Source organism: Sminthopsis crassicaudata, chromosome 1 (assembly GCF_048593235.1).
Source record: "Sminthopsis crassicaudata isolate SCR6 chromosome 1, ASM4859323v1, whole genome shotgun sequence".
In the NCBI taxonomy this organism is placed as follows: domain Eukaryota; kingdom Metazoa; phylum Chordata; class Mammalia; order Dasyuromorphia; family Dasyuridae; genus Sminthopsis; species Sminthopsis crassicaudata.
Window position 1 is genome coordinate 618,944,543 of NC_133617.1, and position 26,977 is coordinate 618,971,519.

Consider the following 26,977-nt stretch of genomic DNA (forward strand, 5'->3'; position numbering starts at 1 on the left):
ACCAAATTAAATATAATAATTATAATGACCAATCTTGACCTCTTCGCCCCCTTTAAATTAATAGGTTTGAAAATATCCCTTCCACATACAAGTGATTCATTTTGCTTAATTATTTTTTTCTTGTTTCAAAGGAAGCATAAAGGAGAGGGGAGACTAGTAGGAAAATAAAAAGATATCAATAAAAGTGTTTCTTTTTTTTCTTTTTTGCTGAGGCAATTGGGGTTAAGTGACTTGCCCAGGGTCACACAGCTAGGAAGTATTAAGTGTCTCAGGCTGGATTTGAACTCAGGTCCTCCTGACTTCAAGACTGGTGCTCTATCCACTGTGCTATCTACCTGTCCCCTAAAAGTGTTTCTTTAAAAAAAAAATCTGATTTTATGTAAAATTTAAAATAAGAATATTCTTTATTAAATACACATACATGGACACACAAACACATAACCTCCTGAAAGTAAACCTTTCAAAGGACTAATTAAACAACGCTAAAGAATTTTCTCTTTTATCAAGTTTTAAAATAATTATAGTTAAGAACTATGGTAGCTTTATTGCAATTTATTTATCAACAAGAAAAGAATAAAATTGTGTGTATATAAATACATTTTATATTACTTTACTGATACTCAATCCACTATCCATGCCTGTTTTTTCTGTTTCCATGCTGAAGATGAGAAAGAAAAAACTAGAAAGAGATGGACAGAACCAAATCTTCCAACAAATTTGCCTCAAAGTCTATGAAAAGGATAGTAATGTGCATACATCAGGAGAAAATAAACAGCATTTTGGGGGCATGCTACTTTGAGAAACTTATTCAGTCTTTCCAAAATTCATGAATGTCCTCCAAATTATGGATAAAAAGGCTCCCATTTTGATCCTCATTAAGAGAAGAATAATAAAGTAACAACTTTCTGAGAAAATTCTTAATCAGGCATTGATAGGTCCATCAAGCAATTAGTGCCTTCCCATCAAGGGTAGCTAGGTGGCACAATGTATAGAGTGCCAGGCCAAGACTCGTCTTCCTGAGTTCAAATCTGACCTCACTCACTAGCTGTGTGACCCTGGGCAAGTCACTTAACCCTATTTGCCTCAGTTTCCTCATCTGTACAATGAGTTGGAGAAGGAAATGTCAAACTACTCCAAGAAAACCCCAATGGAATCACAAAGAATCAGATATAAGTGAACAACAACTTCAAGGTTACCTTGCATCTGCCTTATATGTGTTTTAAATACGTCTACATATGTAAATTTTGTCTTCCTCATGTAAATTTCTTGAGAACAGGCACAGCCCTGCTTTTGTCTTTGTATCCCCAGTGCTTGAAAGAAGACCTGGCACGTAAGAAAAGATTGATAAAATGGTTGTTTGAAAGATTGACATTGATTTAAATGTGTTTGTAATCATTTAAAAAACTGAAAGGTACATCCTTTCATTATGATAAAGTACATAATACTCTAATCTTTCAATTTTTTAGGCTCCCTGACAAAAAGAGAATCTATGTTTGATTAAATAAGGTAAATTGGGAAGCAAGTTTGCTACATTGAAGAGGAATAATTATACTTTTTATTTTTTTGGCAGTCAAGGTTCTTCATCAGTTTCCATCTGTCTAAATCAAGCAGTCGTGGGTTGTTATTTTCCTAACCAATTTGCATAATGTGTTTTATCAGTGGTATGTAAACAGTTTGTCCCCAGTAGAATATAAACTCTTTGGGGGCAGGGAATGGAATAATTCTTCATTTCTCCTCTCAGATTAATTTCTTTTTACCTTGCATATATCTTGAATGTACCTACTGATATAAATTTGTCTAACCATTAGGATGTTAGACAAATTTATATCAGAGACTGGTTTTGCCTGTTTTGATTTCTCAGAACTTAACATAGTATCTGGTATATAATAAGTATTTAATAAATGTTTACTTGTTTGATTAACTAATATGTTCTGTTATGAAGTGAAAATAAAGAGTCCATGAGACAAATTTTAGAGAATTGAAATATTTATGATATATCTATGAGTAGGATGATGGGTGACAAAGCAGGGAGAAACAATAGGCAAGAAAGGCAGGGATGTAGCTCTAAGTCTAAAAGATGGTCCCGAATGAACAGATACAGAAAAGATTTGGAGAATTCTCAAGCTAAGTATCAAGCAAGTCCATGGCACCTATTTGCTCTTTGCACCACAGGACTTTATGCTGATAATTGAGATGCCAACGCCTTGGCATCTGAGGACACCAGCCTCACATTCACTCATGGTCTGCTCACTACCATCCACTTCCACGCAAATGTTGAGTCCTCCTTCCACACAATTTGCTGATGATTCTCGGCACACACATTTATTTGTCTGAGCTGGAAAAGAATAGTAAGGGATTAATCACAAATTGGAAACATTTGTCTCCAAAAGGCATAGATTTGGTGATTTAGAGATTTGCTCCTGGATGAAGCACTAGAAAATTAATGTTCCTTTACTTTTCTAAGACTAAATGTTCAGTGGAGCTAAGGCCAGTCATTTTATTGGTTGGAATTCTATGATAGTATTCTTTCTAATTCTTTACTACTCATATTCAAATAGATAGAAGAGGGAAACAGAACATTAAATGGACCTACTGTCCCTCCTGTCTGGAATTTTCTCCCTCCTTATTCTCTACTTCCTGACTTCACTGGCTTCCTGCAAGTCTCAGCTTACCTTCTGGAAGAATCATTTCTTTATCTCTTTTAATATAAACACCTTTTTCCACTGATAATATACAATTTTATGTATGACATATATGTGATATGTGAGTATAGAAAGAGATATCTTGTTTGAAAATAGATGTTTGCATGTTGTCTCTCTTCATTAGACTGTTAGCTCCTTGAAATCAAGGACTGTCTTTTGCCTTTTCTTGCATCCCCATTGCTTAGCAGTTCCTGAAACATGGTAGGTACTTACTAAATGCTTGTTCACTGGTTTTTTTAAGTATGTACTATGTGCCAAGCAAAAAACACAAAAACTATCATTACCGGTAATTATTCTTACAATTACATGTGTAGCATTTCTCTTACCATTGCATTTTTCCCATATAGAACATGTACCACATGTTCTTTCAGCTAGAGCAGGTAGAGTACAGCTTCCACTATTAGTAAGAGTATAACTTCTCCCCATACACTCAAGTACATGCAACTTGCAAACTGTCAAAGCCACAGTCCTTTTTGTTCTCCCATCTTGGGCACAAATATCCAAAGAAGGCCTGAAAAAAAAAAGAATGAATTATAGTATTTCCATATATCAACAAACATTTATTAAATCATATATCAAGTATGTTCCAGAAACTATGCTAAACTCAAGAACTAAAAATACAAAGAATGAACTCTTTCTACCAAGTGAAAGAAGAGGAAGAACATTTATTAAGGGATTAATAATCATTATACAAATGTGCAACATTTATATGCTTCATATATGCAGCTAATTTTAAAAAGAAACTAGCTAATTAGCACAGGTTTTTTAATACACAAGGAACATCTATTCCAAACTGCTGTTAGAAAGATAAGCACAAAATAAAATTAAAGATAACTGTGTGCTCTTTTTGTTATGCAAAGAACTGGAAATTGAGGGGATGCTCATCAACTGATTTCTTAATTTCTTAAACATTTTCTATTTTATGACCTCTTTTTACCCAAGATATTTTTATATGACATAGGATATATTAATGTGTAAAATATGTATACAGATCAAACATTGAATTATAGTAAATCATAATTTTGTGAGCCCTACATTTCATGACCTCACATGGGACTGAAAAGTTTAAGAAGATCTGTGCTAATCTGCACTTTGTAATAAATGCTTGAGATACAAATACAAACTAAAAAGACAATTTCTCAAGGAACTTACATTCTGATGGAAGAAGATAACATCTAAAAAAGGGAACTGGAAAAGAAATGAGAAAAGATCAAGGTTTCCAAGGAGAAGGTAGAAAAGTCTGAAGAGTGAGGAGACCAACAGGAAGCAAAATGAACCTGGACTGAATACTTTATGAAATGATGATCCAAGTTAGAGATTCACTAATTAGAAGGAAGGACTACAAAGCAGAGGCATCTCCAGGGTGATTCTGCAACTTAGATGAGAGGTTGAGTAATTGGCCACAAAAAAGTGACTTGATCAAAGAGAATGTGTCAGAAGCAAGGCAGAACAAAGGTTTCTTGACTCAGAAGTCACCTCTCTTTCCCCTACACCAAGTTGTTTCTCTTAAAGTTTCTTAAACAAAAATTATGGAATTTCTCTCCATAAGTCTCTGAGCCTGGATTTCAGAAAGGCGTGGAGATGCTTACATGAACTGATACTAAGTGAAATGAGTAGAACCAGGAAACATTGTATACAGCAATAAGATTATATGAAGATCAGCAGTGACGGACTTGGCTTTCTTCCGCAATGGGATGATTCAGGGCAATTCCAATAGACTTGTGATGGAGAGAGCCATCTATATCCAGAGAGAGAGGACTGCAGGTACTGAATGTGGATCACAACATAGTATTTTCACCTTTGTTGTTGTTGTTGTTGTTTTGATTGCTTGTTTTTTCTCACTTTTTTTTCATTTTTGATCTGATTTTTAATGTGCAGCATGATAAATGTGGAAATGTTTAGAAGAATTACACATGTTTAACTTATATTGGGTTACTTGCTATCTAGGGGAGGGATGGAAAAGGGAGGAAGGGAGAAAATTTTGGAACACAAGGTTTTGCAATGGTGAATGTTGAAAAATATATTTGCATGTATTTTGTAAAATAAAAACTACTATTATAAGAAAAAGTCTCTGAGCCGAGTCTAGAATAAGTCTCATGACTTAGAGTAAATTGTTACTTGGAAAATGCTGCACTTCATAGCACAAATGATAAAACAAGCAACATCCCTATCAGGTAGACCTTTACAACTTTAAAATATTAGCTGTTAGAATTCTCACAGGTGTACAAACCATATACACCTTGATAATAGGGGAGAAATCTTCAGTGAATTTAATTAAACAAATATGAAAGAATTTTCTCCACAATGAATATAAATGCTTCCTAACTTCCAAAGAAGAGGCAAATAGCTTCTACAAAGCCAGAAAATCTAGATTCACCATATATTATGTTATTGTTTTTCTCTCACATTTCTTTCATCTCTGAGACTTTCCAATGATTACATGCTAAATAACAGTTATTTTTAGCTATACTGACAACAATTATAAAAAGAAAATACTGAAACATAAGTTTGAGGAATAACCTGGCAATCAAAGACTATATGAAAATTTGTTATTCACATTAAAAACATTTCTCAGGTTTACCTCATATTCCCCCAGATTGCAAAGTTGACAAAAAAAGGAAAATGGCAAATGTTGGAGAAGTTATGGGAAAACAAGTACATTAAAGTACTTTTTTTTGGTGGAACTGTGAATTGATCTGGTCATTCTGGAAGATAATTTGGAACTATGTCCCCAAAAGTTATTAAGCTGTGTATATGTTCTAACTTAGTCACTACTAGATCTATACCCCAAAAGGAAATTAAAAGGGGGAAGGATCCATATATACAAAAGTATTCATAGCAATTCTTTTGAATTGGTAAAAAAAAATTAAAACCTGAAGTTGTACATATCAACAGGGGAAAAGCTGAATAAGTTATATAACTTGTTTGAGTTTGAGACTGTATATGAAACTGTTATAGAATACTACTGTGCTGTAATAGAATAAATAGAATACTAATAGAAATGATAAGTAGATAATTTCAGAGAAACCTGAAAGACTTGTATGAACTGATACAGAGAGGTGTGCAGAAGAAAATAATTTACAATATTGTAAAAACAACTTAAGGAATATGATTAAAGCAATAAACAACCGCAATTACAGAGGGCTTGAGTGCAAATTAAGACATTTTATATGGACAGAGAGAGACATATATATAAATATATATATGAACTTATTTGAATGCATTTATACACATATATATTTATACCCACATATGTATGTACATCCATATATTCATACCTATATCTAATTGGTTATGGTCAATGCCAGAATTTGTTTTGCTTGACTATTCATATTTTTTTAATAAAGACTTTATTTTTCTTCCTTTTTCAGTGGGGAGCAAAGGAGATCCAGAAGGGCAATAAAGTAGATTTTGATTAATTGGGGAAAAATCTAAGTGAAAAAGAGACAACTAGTCTGAAAGTTTTCTTTCCTTTGTTAACTACTCTCATTCTGAGTTTAATTTGTATGAAGACTGTGATATATAGAAACGGGAGAAATAAATTGATACATATTAGTTTTGTATCCCTTCAAAAGTCTCACCAATGAAGAGAAGACAGTGGTTTCTAAACCAAAGGTTTTTTTTAAGTACAAATGCTGCTCAGTTATACAGAAGTGACATCCAAATACCTCAACTATCCGGAATATAATTGAGAATCAGAAAGGAAGCAAAAAAGGCCTTTGAGCTGTCAATATAGGTGCCATAAGGCTTGAGGATCTTACTCTGAATATATTCATACTTCTTCATACACAGTTTTGCTTGTTTGTTTGTTTTAACTATGATTAATTAGGCTCCCTTTACACAGAGAATTAGAAGCAAAATGAAGGAGGAAGGAACACTGGGATTGCAGAAACAGCTCTTAGAGGCAAGCATAAGCAAATAAAAAAATAACAGCTTTCATGACCTGACCAAAAAAATTAGAGATACAGCCAACTAGGACACTATAATGTAGTAGCAAGCAGCCATAGGTACCTCTTTAGATACCCTGTGAGTAACATTTTCTTTCAGTATAGCTTGATAATATATAGTAATAAGCATGGTCATAAGTCAATATAAGAAAATCAAAGTATAGGATTCACTATTAAAGAAGTCAGGGGAGTATGCAATATTATTTACATTCAAAAAAACTGCTCCAAAATAGCTTAGATACTTAAAGGGTCACCTGGAAAATTCATTTATGTGGAGCATCTTATTCCCTGACAAAGCTGGATAAAAAAGGTATTTTAGACAGGGCAATGGAAATACTCAATTTATTCATGAAACTGCAGTTTCTAAAGCACTTTTCATACCCAAGGATATGGGAAAAGACTAAATTCATGGTCTGTATGTGTTTTAATTTAGCTCAAATACTTTCTTTTTCACCTGAAAGCAAAATTCACTTGGAGTTCTTTGAATGATGGAAACAAGTCTTAGTATCTAACCTTTAATCTGTTTATTAAACATATTAAATAGAACTACTCAGCTCTGCTGAAAGGGCCAGGATTTTGCAAAGCTGCTTTGTTATCAGCATCTGAGTGTCATATTGAAATTATATGAAAACTCACATCGTGTCTATAAATAAAAGGCTGAAGATAATCTAAATGAATTAGGAAGGGGGAGAAGCAGTAAAGAGCAAAATCAATCAAAGCAAACCATGATTAATACGGAATAAAGTTGGAACTGATATACTTTTTTGGAATACATTAAAGATTGTCATATCACTTCAATATATTAAACCATATTATCTTCAGTATGGAAAAGAGAGGATAACATTTTAGATCAAAACTTTGGAACGAAGCTCAAATTCTACCCCTGAAACACACTGTCTGTGTAATCTCTGTGCAAGTTACTTAGTAATAATAGATAATATAGCACTTTACTTGTATCATATAATTTGATTCTCCCCACAACCCTGTAAAGTAGATGCTTTACTTTGTTAATGAGGAACCTTTGAAAATGAGAAAAAATGTGTCCTTTTTGGGGCCACACAGCTAATAAACATTTATGGTGGGTTTCAAACTCAAATTGTCTTCTCTCCAAGTCCAGTGCTTTCTCTAGTAGTCCAGGAAACTCTCCAATTGCAGAGAAAGTACTGACCCAGCTAAGTTTCCTCACTGAGGAATTCCTTATGCCAATGAAATCACAGATCCAATTTGCATCCCAGGGATCTTCCCAGGAAATAAAGGCTGTATATGTTATCACCAAATCAACTATTTGAAGCTGATTATGGTGGTGTTTTCCATTGTCAGTGTGTCAACTCATAAAGCCAAGTAATCAACCAATAATAAAATGACTATTCCAATTTTTAGAAATCAAAAGAACTATCAATTCCAGTTATTTCAATCTCTTGGTATCACGGGATTTAAAGCAACCTGAAGGAAGAAGCTAAAGGCATCTTGTCCAACAGTTTATTTAATAAATAAGGAAACTGAGGCTCAGTAAATTTAAATAACTTATCCAAGGTCAGACAGATAATAATTAGCAGAACCAGGACATGTCTGGAGTGGGTAAACCTAAAGAGACAGCAATGAATTCACACATGGCTTTCCCACAGAGTTAACTCTCCTTGGATCTGGCTACATCCCATATATACATCATATATTACACATAGATTTTGCTCTTTGTAAAATAGGATACAAAATGTTGAGAGGAAAAGAGAGGAGGGAAAAGACTTTCTTTCCTCAGTGATTATGATACCTCTAGACACACCACTGCTTGGAAATAATAATAATAACACCAATCTACAAAGGTCATTTTTAAGGATCAAATGATATAGTACATACAAATTTATTTTCCCCAGTCAGAATAATTTTTCTCAAATAATAATTAGCTTTCTGAGACACTAATAAGATATATCAACTATCATCAACATCATTAAGAATAATAATAATAGAGAATACTACTTCTTAGGAAAATCTGATTCTAAAGTTATAATCCAACCTAATAAGAAAAAAAAAAAACCTAAAACTAAAATTCTACATATACATGACTTTTAAAATACAGTTATTGTTCAGTCACATCTGATTCTTCGTGACCCTTTTGAGAGTTTTCTTCACAGAAATATTTGAGTGGTTTGCCATTTTAACTCATTTGCCATTTGCTCATTTAACAGGTGAGGGCATCAAGGCAAACAGTATTGAGTTACCCAGAGTCACCCAGCTAGTGAACATCTGAGTTAAGAATTGAACTCATGATGATAAATCTCCCAAATTCTAGGCCTAGTGCTCTGTCTAATGTACCACCTAACTGCCCTTTTAAAATAGAAATTTTAAATATATTTAAAATGAATGCACAATAGTATCTATTTGTGTGCCCTGTCAATTTTGTATGTTTTGGGATCATATAGACACTGGAAAATTTGAATGGTAAAGGTACAAGTCACCAGTACTAAGAGGCAGTCTGGTATGGGTGAATTTGCCATAAGAAAACCTAGGTTTGATTACCAGTACTGACATACTTGTTATTAAATTACACAAATCCTTGTCCCTTCTTAAGCTTTACTTTCCTCATTCACAAACCAAGGTTTAAAAATTCTTGTGCTAGCTACCTAGTAGTTAGAGAAAAGTGCTTTAATTTTACAAATCTCTATAAAAATATAAATTATTTCTCTCCCTCTCTCCCCTTCTCCACACACTAGGTCTCCCCCAAAAGTAGATTAATCAGTAGATAAATAAGCTGGGTCTTTTTTTAAGCTTTACACTTCCCAAACAAAAGGGGGAAAAAAGGAGGGAAGGAGTTGTACCTAAAATTGTTTATTTATTACATTTTGTTCATGATGCCATAAAATCATTGTATATAGATTTAAAATACATGCAATCTGACCTTATCAATTTAATTATTTACATTATATACCTTCTCAGATAAGTTCCCATTACATTTCCAAGCACTTTAGCATTTTAATCAAATTCAGCCAGAGTGAACAAGGTTCTTTCTGGAACAAGGAAGTAAAAAAATTACTCAAGAGATGTTGCTCTGATCAGATAGCATTAATATCTAGTCTACTTGGCAGGTAGAATCATCAAATAGATAAAGGTGGTTCACCAGGGCATCCCAGCTAGAGGAAAACATTCTTTAGCATGATTAGGTGATATTCACTGTGGTTCTATATTTACTAAACAATTTTATGATCTTAATTCAATTTATCAGATTTAGATTCAGTGGGTCTAAGTTCAAAATTCTTACTATATTACTTATATAGTTATATAGTTTTCAGTTTTTCAGTTATAAAACAAAGATAATTTATTTTTACTTCAAGTCTCACAGGCTGTTATAAAGAAAATTAAGGAGGTTATCCTCTGTTGTGTATATAAAGTGCTTTATAAACCTTAAAGTGATATAAAAATTTCAGCTGTCAGTTGTTACTAAGTGGATTTCATTACTGGGAGGAAACTGCCAGTCAATTTAACTGTCCATTTTAACATAAATATGTGGACCATTTTTCAATTTCATATGTGCAGGATACTAGATACATGACAATTATGTATCTTCTTATAAATTAATAAATTTGAATCATGTTTACCAAAATGTCTCCTGTAAGTTTGATTAACGTGAATCATTTACCAGAACTTGAGTACTCCAAACTGGAGTGTATGAAGTTGATATGGAACCCATGTACCCTTACTTGAAGTTGCCTAATTGAGTCACCCTTGCTCAAAAGTCTTCAGTGATGCTTCCTCTGCAAATAAAGTTCTTGTTCCTTAGTCTGTCTCCTAGGCTCTACAATATGGGCTCCAAAGTATCTTTCCAGCCTTCTAGCTGGAATACATATATTATGTAAACAGATTCTCCACTCCTGCTTTAAAAAATTATATAGATGGTAGCTATTCATAGTCCTCAGAGAAGCAGCATAGACTAATGGATAGAACACTGGTTTAGAAGTCAGAAAGACTTGAATTTCAATCCCCATCACATATATTTACTAGCTATGTGTCCCAGAGCATATAACTCAACCTTTTCAGCTTCAGTTTCCACCTATGTTAAAATGAATATAATAATACCAACTACTTCACAGAGCAATTATCCATGTAAGGTAATGTATAAACACTATTGTAAATGTCATTAGTTATCACCCATGGCTCTTTGTATTTCTTCTATGTAATTGTTATAGTTTAGTTCATATTACAGTTTGTGAATTTTTCTCATTTGTACTACTAAATCATAAAATCTGTTATCTCCCTACCATCATCACCCACCATTTTATAAAGTAACACATAGACAATAGGAATTTAATAAATATTTGTTTAATTAGATTTAATTATTTTTTCACTATGTAAGTTATCTAATTCTATCTAACTTTATCTAAAACAAAATTCAAGCTTTCTATCTGGGTGATATTTTATATTAAAAGAGTAACCATAAAAAAACAAAATAGAAAAGCCTTTATTCAATTTTCTATAACTATTGTTTTGAGAGTTTACATCTCAAGGGAATTGTGGTTTTAATTATCCCTTAAACCTCTAAATCCTCAGGTGATCATTTTGGGTTCTTGCTTCATTTTCCCAAGCAAAGGGCTAGCCAACTATTTCTCAGGATTTCAAGAAGGCTAAAAATAATATTATAAATAAATAAAACTGACAGCTCTAGTGATTCAGGCAAACTCTGGGGACAGAGTACCAAATGTACTGCAATGTAAACCAAAACCAGTAACTTAGATCCATGAAGGCAAAGTTGTCTTGTTTAAGATTAAAGTCTTTCCAATGTCATCTGACTTGACTTAGGCGAAACCATTACAGATGAGCAGAGATACAGCTTACCCACATTCATATGGCATTTTACAAACACATCTAGAGTTCTGTAGCTTCTCCCAAGGCTGGCATGGTTGTGCTGTCAATACTGGTTTCTCAGTGCCCTCTAAAGGAAAACAATATAGGAGACATCACTTAGTTAGGAAAGAAAAAAAAAATTGTGAATGAGATTATCTTTTCCAGGGCTAAAATTAGTTGATAAAAAAAACTCTGAAACTATAAGGGATTATGCACTGGGAAGCTCATTTTAAAACTGCCCTAAATACTTTACTACTTGCAATTGGAACATCCCCAGGTTCCCCAACCTCATCCACATGGGAATTTGCATTCACTGAACATACTGATGCATACTGCTCATGTGCCAGTTCTAGTTACACACAGCAGTAGACACAGGAGTAGATCACCCAGCAGCTTTTACCAGTAACTTCATTATTCATAAATATTATATTTTTTAATTTTATTAGATTATCCTATTATCTTATATCCAAGGATACTACAAAAGACTCAGTGGGGATATAATATACTCAGAAATATTACAAGTATTCCAAGGTGACCTAGGTTCAAAACTTGTTTCTTTTACTTATTATGTGTACAACTTTGGGCAACTCATTTAACCACTCTTTGTCTCAGTTTTCCCATTTATAAAACAAAAGATTTGTACTAGATAACCTTTAAGGTCCCTTACATTTCTAATTTTATGATGTATAAAACTTAATTTATTAGCAGTTAAACTAGTACCCTAATCTTTCTGTATAACAGTTATGATCCTCAAGATCTAATAACAATACTTTTTTTTTTGGACAATCAGGTATAACTGACTAGCCAAGGGTCACAAAGCTTATATCCAAAGCTAATTTTGAACTCAGGTCTTCAGGGTCAATTGTTCTATCCACTGTACCACCTAACTGCATCAACCATATACTTTATATACCAATGAGCAAGACTCTCCTGGCCCAGAAGATGGCTAAAAATAATTTTTACAGGAGATTAAAAAATGGTTTTCCTTATTCCTTATAGTGAGCATGGTTTGGCACCTGAAGAACAACCACAATATTTTCTTGTAGAGGTGCAAAGTAGCTTACTGAAGACTAAAGAGCCTATGAATGATTTATAGTTATAAAATATCTGAGTTTTCCAGGACTTTAAGTGTGAGATGCTTTTTATCATTTTCATTAGAATAAACATTGTTAAGAAATTATTGTGTGAGAAAGGTAAATTTAAGGAATAATCAAGCCAATTCCTGTGCTTGCACTAAACATTGAAGATACAAAGAAAAAGCAGAATTATCCCTTTAGATTAAATAGATAATCCCTTTGACTGTTACATTCTAAAGGGATTTAGATACAAAATTTAAGTTTAACCTAAATGTTTAAATTTCCTGTCTTTGTGAAACTTACAGACTAGTGAGAGGATAAGACTTATATCCATATAACTATAATACCAAAAAAAAAAAAAAAAAGAATAACTATAAACAAATTAGAAATGTGCAGAACAATGTGACATGGGAAAACTGAGTTGAAGGTGAGGAAGGTCATTAATGATAGAAGGAATCAGGAAAATCTTCAGAGAGGATAAGGCATTTGAGCTGAGAATCTGGAAAAATTAATAAGTGAAGGAAGAGAGAAGACAATGCAGGGGTAGGAAATCATGTGAGTAACAGCAGAAAAGCATGGGGTATGTTGAGGGGAACAGTAGATGATTCAGTTTGACTGGAAGTAGTTTGCATGGCAAGGAATTATATGAGATAAGAGAAGAATGATAATATGGCATCAGACTTCTGGAAACTAAAATGCCAAGTAATTGTGAAGCTATTAAAGGTTTCTGAATAGAGAAATAATAAAAAAAAAATCTTTGAAGATAGCAGAATTTTATGGGGCTGATCAGAAAGAGAAACGTGGAGACAGAAAGATCTCTTAGGAAGTAGTTACAATGCTACAAGCCAATAGTAATGAGGTCTCATACTGGGGTAGTGGCATTGGAAGCATATGGAAGAAGACAAGGAAGTGCAAGGGATATTTTGGAGGCAAAATTTGAAAGGATGTGGCAACTGATTAAATATAAGTGCTGAAAGAGGGGGGATTAGAAATAGCATACAGGTTTCTAACTGGGAAAGTTACCCCTGGGCAGTACCACTGACAGAAAGTCTTCAAGATCAAACTTAGGGAGAAAGATAATGATTTTGACGTAGCATAATAAATTTGAGGTGAGCAGTATATTCAGGGGGATGTATTTGTAGTAAAGGATTTAGATATGGAGGTCTGAAAATAGGTCAGAGCTGGATATAGAATACATAGAGAGAATAGTTAAAACTGAAAATGTTTCAAATATCTTGGAGTCAATCACTCATCGTTTTCAAAATTACAACACCTCCAGCATGGACTTCCTCTATGCATCATCAATCCCTCGGTGCCTTCAATATTACATCACTTCCAACATGGGACTACATTGTGCATTATCATTCTCTTATAGTACAGAGGAGGTCCATCCTCTGTACACTGTATACATCTGCTCTTCCCATTTTTAAAATGTCCTCTCTAATTCCCCCTGGAGTACAACAGAAACTATGATTTTTAAAAGCCCAAATGTCATCATGAGATAGGAGAGTGAATAAATTTCTAGATTTCAAGCCTGGAAAACCAGAATTGCAATCTCAGACACTTATTAACTGTGTGTGATGCTGGGGAAAGTTTCCTCAACTTCACAATGAGGAAATTAATAATAGACATCTCACAAAACAAGGTTTTATGAGGATCAAATAAAAATAAGTAAAAGATATGTGCTTGCAAACCTTAAAGGCATAAAAATGTTATCTCTTTTTTTATCACAGATCCATTGTTATTAATAGGATGATTTATCAGTTTGACTTTTTTTTTTTTTTTTCTGTTGTCCTCCTTCCATTTTCATCCTTAGGTATTTTATGATAGTATGTTGTTGTTGTTGTTGCTATAGTTGTTCAGTTATTTAAATCGTGTTCAAACTTTCATAACTCCATTTAGAGTTTTTTTGTCAAATATACTAGCACAGTTTGCCATTTCCTTCTCCGATCACAGAGTTAAGTGATTTGTCCAGGTTCACCAAGCTAGTAAATTTCTGGGATGGTTAGATTTAGTCTTTGACCAGACTTAAATTTTTTTATCAGACTAAATATTTTTTCTTAACTTTTTCTTGATGTTTTATGAAATGACAATACTCAAATTTTTCCACCATCCTTCTCCATAATATTTTACAAATGAATTTGAATTCTTTTTTTTTCCCCTGAGGCTGGGGTTAAGTGATTTGCCCAGGGTCACACAGCTAGGAAGTGTTAAGTGTCTGGGACACTTTGAACTTGGGTCCTCCTAAATTCAAGGCTAGTGCTCTATCCATTGCACCACCTAGCTGCCCCTGAATTTGAATTCTTAACCACTCTTGACTTTGATCACCATATTTCTCTTTCAGGACAAATAAAGAAACAAAGGACAAGCATTTGCTGATGGAATCAATCTCTAGATCATGCCTTCCAGATGCAGAAGTTTTCAAAGATTGTTTACAATCTTCTACATCCTCTCCTCTCACTCAATCCTATACTTGGTATAATCATGCTTCTCACCCCATTATTCAGTTGAAATTGCTCTCCAAAGTTGCTATAATAATGTCATAATTTCCCAATTTATAGGACTTCTCAATCCTCATCCTTCATGACATTCCTACAGTCTCTAACAGCTTCTTATATTGTTCATTATTCTTTTTTCTTGAAATGTTCTCTCCTTTCTAAGTTTGTTTTTTGTTTTGTTTTGTTTGGTTTTGTTTTTGGTGACACTGCCCACAGATATTCTAGCCTATAACTAAAAGCCTGTTCTTAGGGAGAAAAAAATTTACATGGCACACTTTTAAACTTAATCTGAGAAAAATTAACATTTTCTCTATCACTTTATTAAATCTAGACAATCAATAAAACTATAAATTAGAATCTGATTTATAGTTCATCAATTACCAAAATGTAACTTTTCACACTAAAAATTTAACAGTTGCCCCTTGTGATTCAGTTCAAGCTTGCTTCAACACATTCCTGTACTGCTCTTTCCTGGTATTCCTCACATTTCTTGTTTCCTTTACTAGTTTTTCATCCAGGTGACATCTACTAAATGTGAGTGTCTCCCAAGGTTCTAACATGAGGATATTCTCTTTACTAGCTATACTATGTCATTTAATGATCTCATCAATTCTCATAGGCTCAATTATCATAATATATGCTGATGATTTTCAAATCTATTTATCCAGTCCTAATTTCTCTTGTCGTACAGTCATATCACCAACTGTCTATTGGCCATCTCAAAGTACATATCTAGTAGATACCTGAAATTCAGCATGTCCAAAGAATAATTCATTATATCTATAACCAAACTTTTCCCTTTCCCTAATTTTCCTATTAATAATTGATAGCATCACCATCCTCCCAGTCATCCAGTCTTGCCATCTTGGTATCATCTTTAATTCTTCATTCTCTCTCATCATTCTTATTCAATCAGATTCTACTTTAATTACACCTCTTGCATATATCTCCTTTCCCTCAGACACTCTTCATTTTACATCCAGACTGTTGTACAACTACTGGTTGGTCTCCTGCCTCAGGTGTCTTTCCATTCCAGTCTTCCAAACTACTACCCACTCATCTGCCAAAAGTAATCTTTCTCAAGTGCCATTCTGCCAATTTTACTCCCTCTCCCCACTCAATAGACTCAAGTCTCTCTCCCACTATCTCTAGAATTATATATACTCTTTTTTAGCTTAAAAGCCTTTTACAGCCTGGCCACTTCCTGGAACTTCTTAAGCCTTTATATGTATTATAACATAAAATCAGGCAGTATAAGTCTTTTTGCTGTTCCTCTCACATCATCTTCCATCTCCCAAGTCTTTTCACTGATGTCCCCCATTCTCGTGGTATCTATCCTGCTGAGACCAAGGCCCATCCAAAGGACCTCCAGAAAGCTAGCCCGAACATTACAAGTTCTTTCAATTAAAGAAACCCAGATGGAAAAAAGAAAAAGAAATGATTAGCAGAGATAGTTTCTAAATCTTTAATTGCAAATCTAAAGTCATTCACAAAAGTTTTGAATTGGACAGATTTTAAATTTTCAAATAGCCAATAACTGAGATTTTGTGATCGTAGAAAACTAAATCTAGAAAACTAAATATTTGGGTGTGACTTACATAGATTGCACATCAATGAAGGCAATAAATAATTTTTTTAAATTTCCTTTTTTTGAAGAATTAAAGTCAAAATAAATAAAACAAAAGAAAAAAAAAAAGACCTTTTGTTTTCTTCATATAACTTGTCAGCCAAAAAACAAAACAAACAACAACAAAAACAGTGGTATCATGACCCTATTTAGAAAGTGTTTTTTGGGGGGCAGCTAGGCAGCACAGTGGATAGAGCACCAGCCCTGAAGTCAGGAGGACCTTAATTCAAATCTGGAGTCAGACACTTAACACTTCCTAACTGTGTGACCCTGGGCAAGTCACTTAACCCCAATTGCCTCAGCAAAAAAAAAAAAAAAAAAAAAAAAAAAGAAAGAAAAGAAAAGAAATTGTTTCTTTTTTGGAACTTCAAGAAATGTAGTACCAATTCAGAATATCACAATTTTTAAAATTCTGCTCTTTCAGAAACAAATTTCTTCCAATCTGACCAGGAACCCAAACCTATCAGAATTATATAAAGCACAAGGTTGAATAAAGACTAAATGTCTTGTCATTTTTTTAATTACCTGGCTTTAAAACAACAACAACAACAGAATTAGCCAATCTTCTTGATTCCTCAAAATATATTTTTGCTTGAAATCAATATTCCTAGATAATCTCCCCCAGTGGGGAAAAAAATCTCATTCCAAAGTATTTTTGAGTAAATTACAAAGTACCTGAAAACAGACATTTTAAAAAGACAAATAAATGTGCAATCTCCTTTCAGAACAAAAGTGCGACCTCATCAGTGCCACATTGTCTTCCTTCTCTTTATGCATCTTTATCAGATGTATTATTTTCAATATCCCAAACTCATGATCATTCTAGCTTTAGCATATATGCAAAATAAAACTATTCTCCATTAATAATGGTCTTATATGTAAAGAGGACATCACTATTTGTCCTTTAGAGGATACAATCCAGCACACTCCATGTTTTAACTTCATGACCGAGGTCCATGTGCAAAATAGTTCTCTGCAATCCTTCCTTTTCCAAACAAAATTAATGTCTGCATGACAGTTTCAGTGAGTGAAGTAACCTCTTTCCTTACTCCTTGCAACACAAAGCATAAAAATAAAAACTTCTTGAGAGCAAAGATGTTTCTTTTTTGTCTTTTCATCTCCAACACCTATCAGAGGGTATAGCACACAGGTTGGCTTTTAATAAATGCTTAACCTAAATTGAATCTAGTCCTACATAGAGATAGTGCTTCTTGAAGAGGCAAACACAGACCAAAAAATTGACTCCTTTGTAGTCAAACCTGATTAATGCTTGTTAAATTAATTGAATATGTAAAGCATGTAGCCTATTACTGCAAAATCATGTTATTCTAATTTCATTTCAGGTTCTCAAAGGAAAAAAAGCTAACAAGTTTATTTTCAACTAAATATATCCTTACTTAAATGTCTTGGAGTTATACATGACCTCCATTTCCTCACTTGCAAAATAAAGGAGGGAGGAAATTTATAAAAGTAATTCCTAAGATCTATTCCTCTCTCAATTCTATGCATTCTAAGATTTGTAAACAGGAATAATTTTCTAATTGAATTTTCTAAGTGCCTAAGAGTTCAGTCTACTAACTATTTAGAATTCCAAATTCCTCATTTGCCACTTTTAAAAACTGCATCATTGAACAAGACTGTCTTTTTCTTAAAGATTTTGTTTGTTTATTTGTTTGTAGTTTTAAGTGTATCTGTGATTTACAATTTCAATAATTTCAACAAATAAAATAAAAAACACTAGGGAAAGAAAATTTGAATTTTGATATAAGTTGTAATATGGGCTCTGCATGTAGCAAAAGGATGGGGAAAATCCCAAAGAATCTCAAAGTTCTCTTTTCAAAAATCCCATTCCCTTATGTTTCTCCAGGGTTTTCAAAGCATCTATGCTCATTTGCATGCATAATTGTACTCTTTCCAACGTTGTTCTGCTCACCAGTGACTTCAAAATTCTGACATACATCTATATCACATTAAAATACCTTGGATACAAATTGGTTCTACTTTTGGTAGTACAACAAAGTGAATTTTATTCAACCTGATTGTTCATGTATAATCTGTCTCAAATTACTTGCTGTCTTAGAGAGAAGCAAGGAAGAGAAAGAGAAGAAGAAAAAATTGGAACTCAAAATCTTATAAAAAATGAGTGTTGGAACAGCTAAGTGGTACAGTGGACAGAGCAACAACCTTAGAACCAAGAGATCCTGAGTTCAAATACAGCCTCCTGTATAGGAACCTGATGGTGACTAGCTGTGTGACCCTAGCCAAATCACTTAACCTGGATTGAATTGCCCTTTCCCCAAAAGAGTATTGAAAACTATTTTTACATATCATTGGAAAAAGTACTGTTTTTAAAAAGTTATCACAGTTAAGTAAGTTTGAATATGAATCAAAATGTAGGTAAGATGGATTTCTCCAGCATTAGATGTGTTAATCACATAAACTTTTTGAGGACAGAGATGATTTCATTTTTCTCATTTATGTCTTCAGCACCTCGCACAGGGCTTGGTACAAAGCATGCCCTGAATAAGTTGTCAAATTTCATTAAATTGTTGGACTATAATGATTGAAAACATAGAACAACTTACCTTTTAATTTGCAATGGGAATTCATATCAGGCCACCACTTTAGACTGGAACCACATGAGAAAAGAGATGGACCTTCAAGTATCATGCCCCCTGAGCAGGTCAAGGTCACCTTCTCTCCAATCTCATAGAAAGGTTTCAGAGGATCACTTTGGAGACCTTTTTCCAAGGTAGGCAAGACACAACCTATTTCTAAAAAGAATATAAAGTTTCAGAATGTAAAGGTCTTTATATTTTCAAACTATTATACTCTAATGCTGCATGGATATTTTTAATTTCTTCTTGCTCATGAATAGAGAAAAGAGTAGGACTAGGAAACTCATTCTTGAGAACTTTCTGAAAAATCAAGACATATATTCTTCCACTAGAAGTAAAGTGAAAATTTTAATTAAACAAAACTAATAAATGCAGAAACCTAAAAGTCAGCCTACCGTTAAAGGCAAAATTATCTAAACTTCAAACCCTCTAGTTGAGTTATCTTCCACAGAGATTTTGATGAATGCTGTGTTTTAGTATATCTGCAGAAAACTAACATAATTCTGCTTTCTGAAAATTTTCAGTTGACAGTTTTATCATCACACTTTTAGGATTGTCGAAGTGTTCATTTTCTTCTTTATCCATCCCTTATAACATACTTACCATTGTTTGATCAGGTCCTCAAAATGGAAAAATATCACAAAGAAAGAGAGGAAATACATAGCTTGTGAAAGCATGAACAATAATGATAAAAATATAACAAAGTTTTACTGAATCACTAACAGTTGAGGAAATTTGCTCTATTTCTTGTGTGTTTTCATAATAGAACTATAATCTCATGCATTTCACTGGCTAAGATTTTCAACAAGTCATATTAGCCAATTCACAAAATTTTCTTTCCATTTTGTTAACCTGAGTTAGAGAAATAGCTACCTGCTGCAATAAGATATGTCAAAATATTTTGGGGGCATTCTGTTTCTCAGAACTAAGGCCCAGCAAGCATAACATACTTTTGTGCCCTTTGGCAGAATGCCTTGCTTTGGTCAGAATCAGATACTCACTGAGGAATTTATGTTTCATATTAACCAATAACTGTTTAGATTTTTAGGAACTTTCCCTATTTCCCAGGAATCTGAGAGATATTTATCACATCTCTTAGCATGCTCACAATCCCTGTTCTTATAACAATTAAGTGAACCAAACCAAGTGCTTACACACTAATTCTGGTTCTGTATCCCACGCTGAGCCTCAATTTGGAGACAATTTCCATAGGACCCAAGAATGCCTGTATTAGCCTCGTATGAGCTTGCCATGAGAAATCAAGATCTAAGAATGATTAGGCTATGCTCCAGCCTACTTGTGGTTTTCTATGTATATAAAGCACTGCTTTTGCCCCATCATAGTTAAGCTGTTCTACTCAAAACTTCTGCTTGCAAGCATTTCTTTCACTTTGAAATTAAATTTCTGTTGGTGTCCTGACTTTCCTATTTCTAGCCTGCTCTTTTCAGTTTTAGCTACCCACTGCTTAGATGTTAGTTTTGGTCCCATTGACAGATGGAACTCTAAATAGAGATTTGGGTAATCTAACAAGTTAAAGAATTCTCAAAAAAAACTAAGTGATAACTAATAATAGATAATATTTGTTTAGTACTTTAAGATTTGTTAAGTGTTTACACATGTATATTATCTCAACTGATCCACTCAACAACTCTGTAAAAAAGATACTATAATTATCCTCATTTTATAAGTAAAGAAACTGAGACTTGCTTTTAACCATCAGAAAGCTAATGGTTTGAAATTCAGGTCTTGTTAACTAAATTTCCAGCATTCTATCTACCCTACCATACAGTAGCATCTACTGCAATGCAGAATATTTCTAAGAGGATTACTCAATTTGGCTTTGAATTTGGATTAGGGCCAATCAGTTTCCCAAATAAATGATGTCAGAACCCAGAATAAGCAGCCACTTCAATAGGTCCTAACTGCAATTTCCAGGTTTAAGTAGGACCTTATATCTAAGAGTACATACTCTGGCAATGTTTTTCCCCAGCAAGCCAAGTTAAATCTTCTCCACATTTGGCAACAGGGTCCCCAACAAGAGCATATCCCTCCTGGCAAGTATAAACAACACTTCTTCCAACTGGAAATGATGGCCCTGTATCCTGAACAAAATGGGGAAAATTCAGAAAAAATAAAGCAGAAGGCAAGATGAGGAAGGGGAAGTGAATCATGTTTTTAAGAGAGAAAATAGATTATCTACATACTATAGACAGCAACATTAGGTACATAATATATAATATATATGTTTTTGCATATATGTTTACATGTGTACACAATAGTTACAAGTAGGCTAAAGAAGATTTCCAATAAAGCTGTTTATTCAATAATTAGCAAAAAATATTATCATCAAAAAATATACAATTAGTAAAGAAACTACAATTATATATCAAGGAGGAAGGGAATGAGGAAAATGAAGAAACATTTATTCAGAGTCTATTATGTGCCAGGCACTGTGCTAAGTACATTGCAAATATAGTCTCATTTGATCTTTCCAGCAATCCTGGGTAGTAGGTGTTAATATAATCCCCATTTTTTTACAGCTAAAGAAACTGAGGTAGATATTAAATAATTTTCACAGCATCATACAGAAACTTATTAACATTTCTGATTACAGTTCCAGGACTTTATTCATTGTGTCACCTAGGTACCTTTCTGCAGCTAGAATTTAGAGATATAATTAAGAGTGAAAGATAATAATCAGGCAATCTAGGACTATACTAGCATTCACAAAATGCAAAAAATAACATAACCAAGAATCACTGAGGATAAAATAATGGGAGTTAATTGGTACCTTCACTGATGAAGGTTGTTGCCCACATCAATCACAGCATCATTTAAAAATGTGTGTGATATTGAACTGATGCTGAGTGAAATTAACAGAACCAGAAGATTGCTGTACACTTCAACAACAATGCTGTATGAAGATGTATTTTGATGGAAGTGGATATCTTCAACATAAAGAAGATCCAACTCACTTCCAGCTGATCAATGATGGACAGAAATAACTACACCCAGAGAAGGAACACTGGGAAGTGAATGTAAATTGTTAGCACTACTGTCTACCTATCTAGGTTACTTATACCTTCGGAATCTAATACTTAACGTGCAACAAGAAAATTAGATTTACACACATATATTGTATCCAGGTTATATTGTAACATGTGTAAAATGTATGGGATTGCCTGTCATATAGGGGAGGGAGTAGAGGGAGAGAGGGGAAAGTTTGGAAAAATGAATACAAGGGATAATGTTATAAAAAAAATTATTCATGCATATATACTGTCAAAAAAATTTATAATTATAAAATTAAAAAAAAATGTGTGTGATATTTGCTTTGCCAACATTGTGGATATATTGGGAAGTGAGAAAAATTCAAATCTCATTAGTAGGTTTCCTGAAAAGTTAAAGCTTCTGATTAATGTAAATCTAAAGTAGAAAGGGCAAATTCCCATGTTATTAAGCAAGTAGGAAGTATATCCAATCAGAACAAGTCACATTTTCTTTCCCATTCTAATTACAAAAATGACTAAAGTATAACTATAAGTAGCTCACAGTCCACTAGCTAAATGTCTATTAGTCTAATGGACTTTCTTGGTATACTCCAACCAGAATGGACTGCCTAGTTGACGTGTTGGGAGGGAGAAATTCATTCTCAGTTCCAAGGATGTATGATCCTACATTTACAAATGGGATTGTAGTTTTATAGTTTGAGTAACATGTCTTCTGATATACTTAAATTTCTAATAGGAAGAAAACAGGGAAGTATACTTTTGATCCACTTCACTACAAATTAGAGTATAAGCTTTTTTGAGAACAGGGATTGTCTTCATTTTTTCTTTGTATTCGTGGGACTTAGCACTGTATCAATCATAGACTTGGAGCTTAATAAGTAGTTGGTAATTGATATGCAAGAAAAGTCACAAATAAGTTAAAGAAACAAAGAGAAGAAAGGAGAAGAAAGGAAAGGTCAAGGGGAATGATTTGTAATAAGGTTTTGTAGATCATTTATCTGAAAGAGATGGACTTCTATTTGGGGAAGCAAACTTTCACTATTGGGAATCATAGTCAGGAGATATTTGTAATTTTTGACAATTTATTTAACCATCTGAATCTTGATTTCTCTCACCTGAAAAAGGAGGGTTAAATTACACAATCTTCAAGATCCTCTTTACTTCAAAAAATTCTGTGATTTTGTACAACTGAATTATACCTAAAACAGCATGGCTTGAACATAAAGAAAAGGCTCAATGGAAAGAAACCGCTGAAGACCTACTTGAACAAAACCATTTTCCAAGAGAGGGGGTGATGGGCAGGAAGTTGTAGGAACACCAGACATATCAAAACAATGTGGTTCTATCAATCTAGAAAGTAAAAGAGAAAAGACCTTTATCATTTTTTATATATATATATATGCTGATGCATTCTTTTGTTTGTGTGTTAAGGGGATATGTTTATGTATATATAGTAAAATGCCAACTAATAACATTATCAAAATACAAGTATGCTGCTGTTTCAAGCAGCTAAATCAGAAAATAAAGGAAGATTTATTAGAATAGTCCTTTCAGCACTAATACATTGCTGGTGGAGTTGTGAAAGAATCCAGCCATTCTGGAGAGCAATCTGGAATTATGCCCAAAAAAGTTATCAAACTGTGCATACCCTTTGACCCAGCAGCGCTACTACTGGGATTATATCCCAAAGAAATACTAAAGAGCGGAAAGAGACATATATGTGCCAAAATGTTTGTGGCAGCTCTTTTTGTTGTAGCTAGAAACTGGAAGATGAATGGATGTCCATCAGTTGGAGAATGGTTGGGTAAATTGTGGTATATGAAGGTTATGGAATATTATTGCTCGGTAAGAAATGACCAGCAGGAGGAATATAGAGAGGCCTGGAGAGACTTAAATCAACTGATGCTGAGTGAAATGAGCAGAACCAGAAGATCACTGTACACCTCAACAACAATACTGTATGAGGATGTATTCTGATGGAAGTGGAAATCTTCAACATAAAGAAGATCCAACTCACTTCCAGTTGATCAATGATGGACAGAGGTAGCTACACCCAGAGAAGAAACACTGGGAGGGGAATGTAAATTGTTAGCACTAATATCTGTCTGCCCAGGTTGCATGTACCTTCGGATTCTAATGTTTATTGTGCAACAAGAAAATGATATTCACACACATGTATTGTACCTAGACTATATTGTAACACATGTAAAATGTATGGTATTGCCTGTCGTCGGGGGGAGGGAATAGAGGGAGGGGGGGTAATTTGGAAAAATGAATACAAGGGATAATATTATAAAATATATATATATATATATATATATATAATAAAAAAAAAAGAAGAACTTTATATTAAAAGGACTTTTACATCCTTTGATTAACCAGATGTATTGACCTAAAAGAGAAATGAATGCCCAGAGCAAAAACCTCTTTCTAACACTGAAAAAAAAAAAAAGAATAGTCCTTTCAGGTTTCAAATGTATACCAAAAAATATTTATAGCAGCTTTTATTTTATTTTATTTTGGTGACAAAGAACTAGAAGCTAAGAGAGTGCTGCCACTGACAGAACCAATTTAAGTTTATGAATATAATGGAGTCCTCATACTATAACAAATGATAAAAAAAGATGATTTGAGAGAAACCTTACAAGACTTAAATAAAGTGATTTAAAAAAAAAACTAAGCAGAACTAAGAGAACATTTTATAACAACAATATTGCTAAGGCAAACAACTTTGAAACACAAAAGAACTCTGATCAACTACAATGACCTACCACAATTCTAGAGGACCAAATATGAAGCAAGCTATTTACCTCCCAACAGAAAGACTATGGACTCATGGTACAGAATGAAATATATAAAAATATACATAGATAGATATAGACTTGACGAAACATGGGAATTTTTTTTTTATTATGAATATTTGTTACAAGGGTTTTGCTTTTCTTTTTTTTTTTTTCAAAAAAGCAAATGAGAAAAATATATTTTTGTTAAGACTGAAAATAAGCATTAAAATTTTAAAATAAATAAAATGTATTACAACTTCCAACATCACTCATAATGATGCAGGCGTAGCCCCCTTTAAGATTCCTTTCCTGATCTCTAACTTCTTTTGGAACTGACCTTTGATTTACAAGATCTGGTCAAAACCACCCTTTTGAATTCCAAGGGGAAAGATCCAGATTTGAGCCAGTTTGGGCTATACCCAGCCCCCATTCTAATCTGCTCAGATAGTCCAACCCCCACCTGGGGGTCCTGGACCTCGAGGAATCAACCTGGGCTCCACCTATAGGCCCCTTCAAGCAAATAAAAGAGCCAAGCTGGAATCATCTCTGGGCAGAGAGTTGAAACATGCAGGCAACCATGCTTTGCATCACAGACTCTCTGTTCCGCCACTTTTGGTGTATTTCTTCCTCTATCTAATACCTTTTACTAACCAGACTTTAACCTTACTTCCAAACCCTACAATAAACCTCTTTTTATCAATCTAGGTTTTCGGGCCTGTAAACTCCTTTACAGGGGACTCTAGCCACTGATAGACCTCATTTAACTGTGTATCCTTGCGCCAAATCCAAAAAGGTTGCAGGGGAGCTCCATTTGATTCCCTGTACTCCGAATCTGACACTAGACCTCAATTAATCCTAATTTTATTTAGGTATCCCTTAGCTAGACCTCCTCATTGGGTTACACCTCATCAATAAATCTGAGATTCTGTGACTGAATCAAGATAGAAAGTAGTAACAAAACCTAGTGCCTCATCATCAATTAATCCAACTCCTGGATATGGAATGTAAATATGGAATTGGTACTTCAATATTTTGGCTAATCTGAGATGTAATATATAATTGACTAACTTCAATATTAAATATCAGAATCCATGATATCCTTCTTCTCCCATAAATCCTCCCTCAATAGACAATCTACTCAATGTGCAAATGACCTTCCTCTGGGTCTTGCCCCTTCATTAAAATGTAAGCTCCTTAAAGTTAGGGATTATTTTTGCCTTTATATTCCTAAGAATACACAACACATTTCCTGATTCATAATAAATACTGACTAGAACTGATTGACTATGGATACTGGTGAAATTCTTGATTAGATTTTGATGTGTTAAGACCCAACCAGCTCTACCTTCTTTCCAAGGGTATATTTGCTAGGTGATACTTTTCAAGACATTTCTTGTATACAGATCATCATTGAAAACATGTACCCAATTCATACCTACGATATACTTCTCTCAATTGCCTTTTTCAGTACAATTTTGATTCACAAGAGATTATGGTTTTTCAATGATTTGTGACCACAAGATATTTCCAGAAGAATATTGGTGCTAAATAGAATTTCATGTAATGAAGCAGTTGGGGATCACTGAACAATCTATTCAGTTCTCAAATGTAATCCATCTTATTCTCTTAATTCTATTCCGTTCTCTAAGAAATGATGATAATCTGACTAAATGTGCTATTTTCCTTCTTTTTCAGAGCCAACAACTAGTTTAACTAGGTAAAGTTGGAGTTGTAATTATGCTTAGTGCCTTTTCATCTATATCCTCCTTTTTAAATTTGATACTGATTTTATCTTGACTTGCTGATCATGGTTTGCCTACCTATAAATAGCTAATTTAGAAATTACTCTCAGGTCAGTAACCAGCCATTTCCCATCTGTTAA

General features: G+C 33.7%; 1 protein-coding gene across 2 annotated transcripts in view; it reads right to left on the bottom strand.

Moving 5' to 3' along the window:
• Window positions 1-1,968: 1,968 nt before the first annotated feature.
• The window catches only part of C7 (complement C7), a 66,571-nt gene continuing 41,562 nt past the window's right edge, over window positions 1,969-26,977 (bottom strand). For both annotated transcript variants that reach the window (XM_074282598.1, XM_074282597.1), the window contains exons 13-18: window positions 23,575-23,662; window positions 21,271-21,403; window positions 19,269-19,457; window positions 11,474-11,570; window positions 3,029-3,213; window positions 1,969-2,335 (exon numbers count right to left, since the gene is read on the bottom strand). In XM_074282598.1, the coding sequence (XP_074138699.1) occupies window positions 2,151-2,335; window positions 3,029-3,213; window positions 11,474-11,570; window positions 19,269-19,457; window positions 21,271-21,403; window positions 23,575-23,662 (877 nt within the window). In that variant the 3' untranslated portion in view covers window positions 1,969-2,150. The remainder of the gene's footprint in view (window positions 2,336-3,028; window positions 3,214-11,473; window positions 11,571-19,268; window positions 19,458-21,270; window positions 21,404-23,574; window positions 23,663-26,977) is intronic.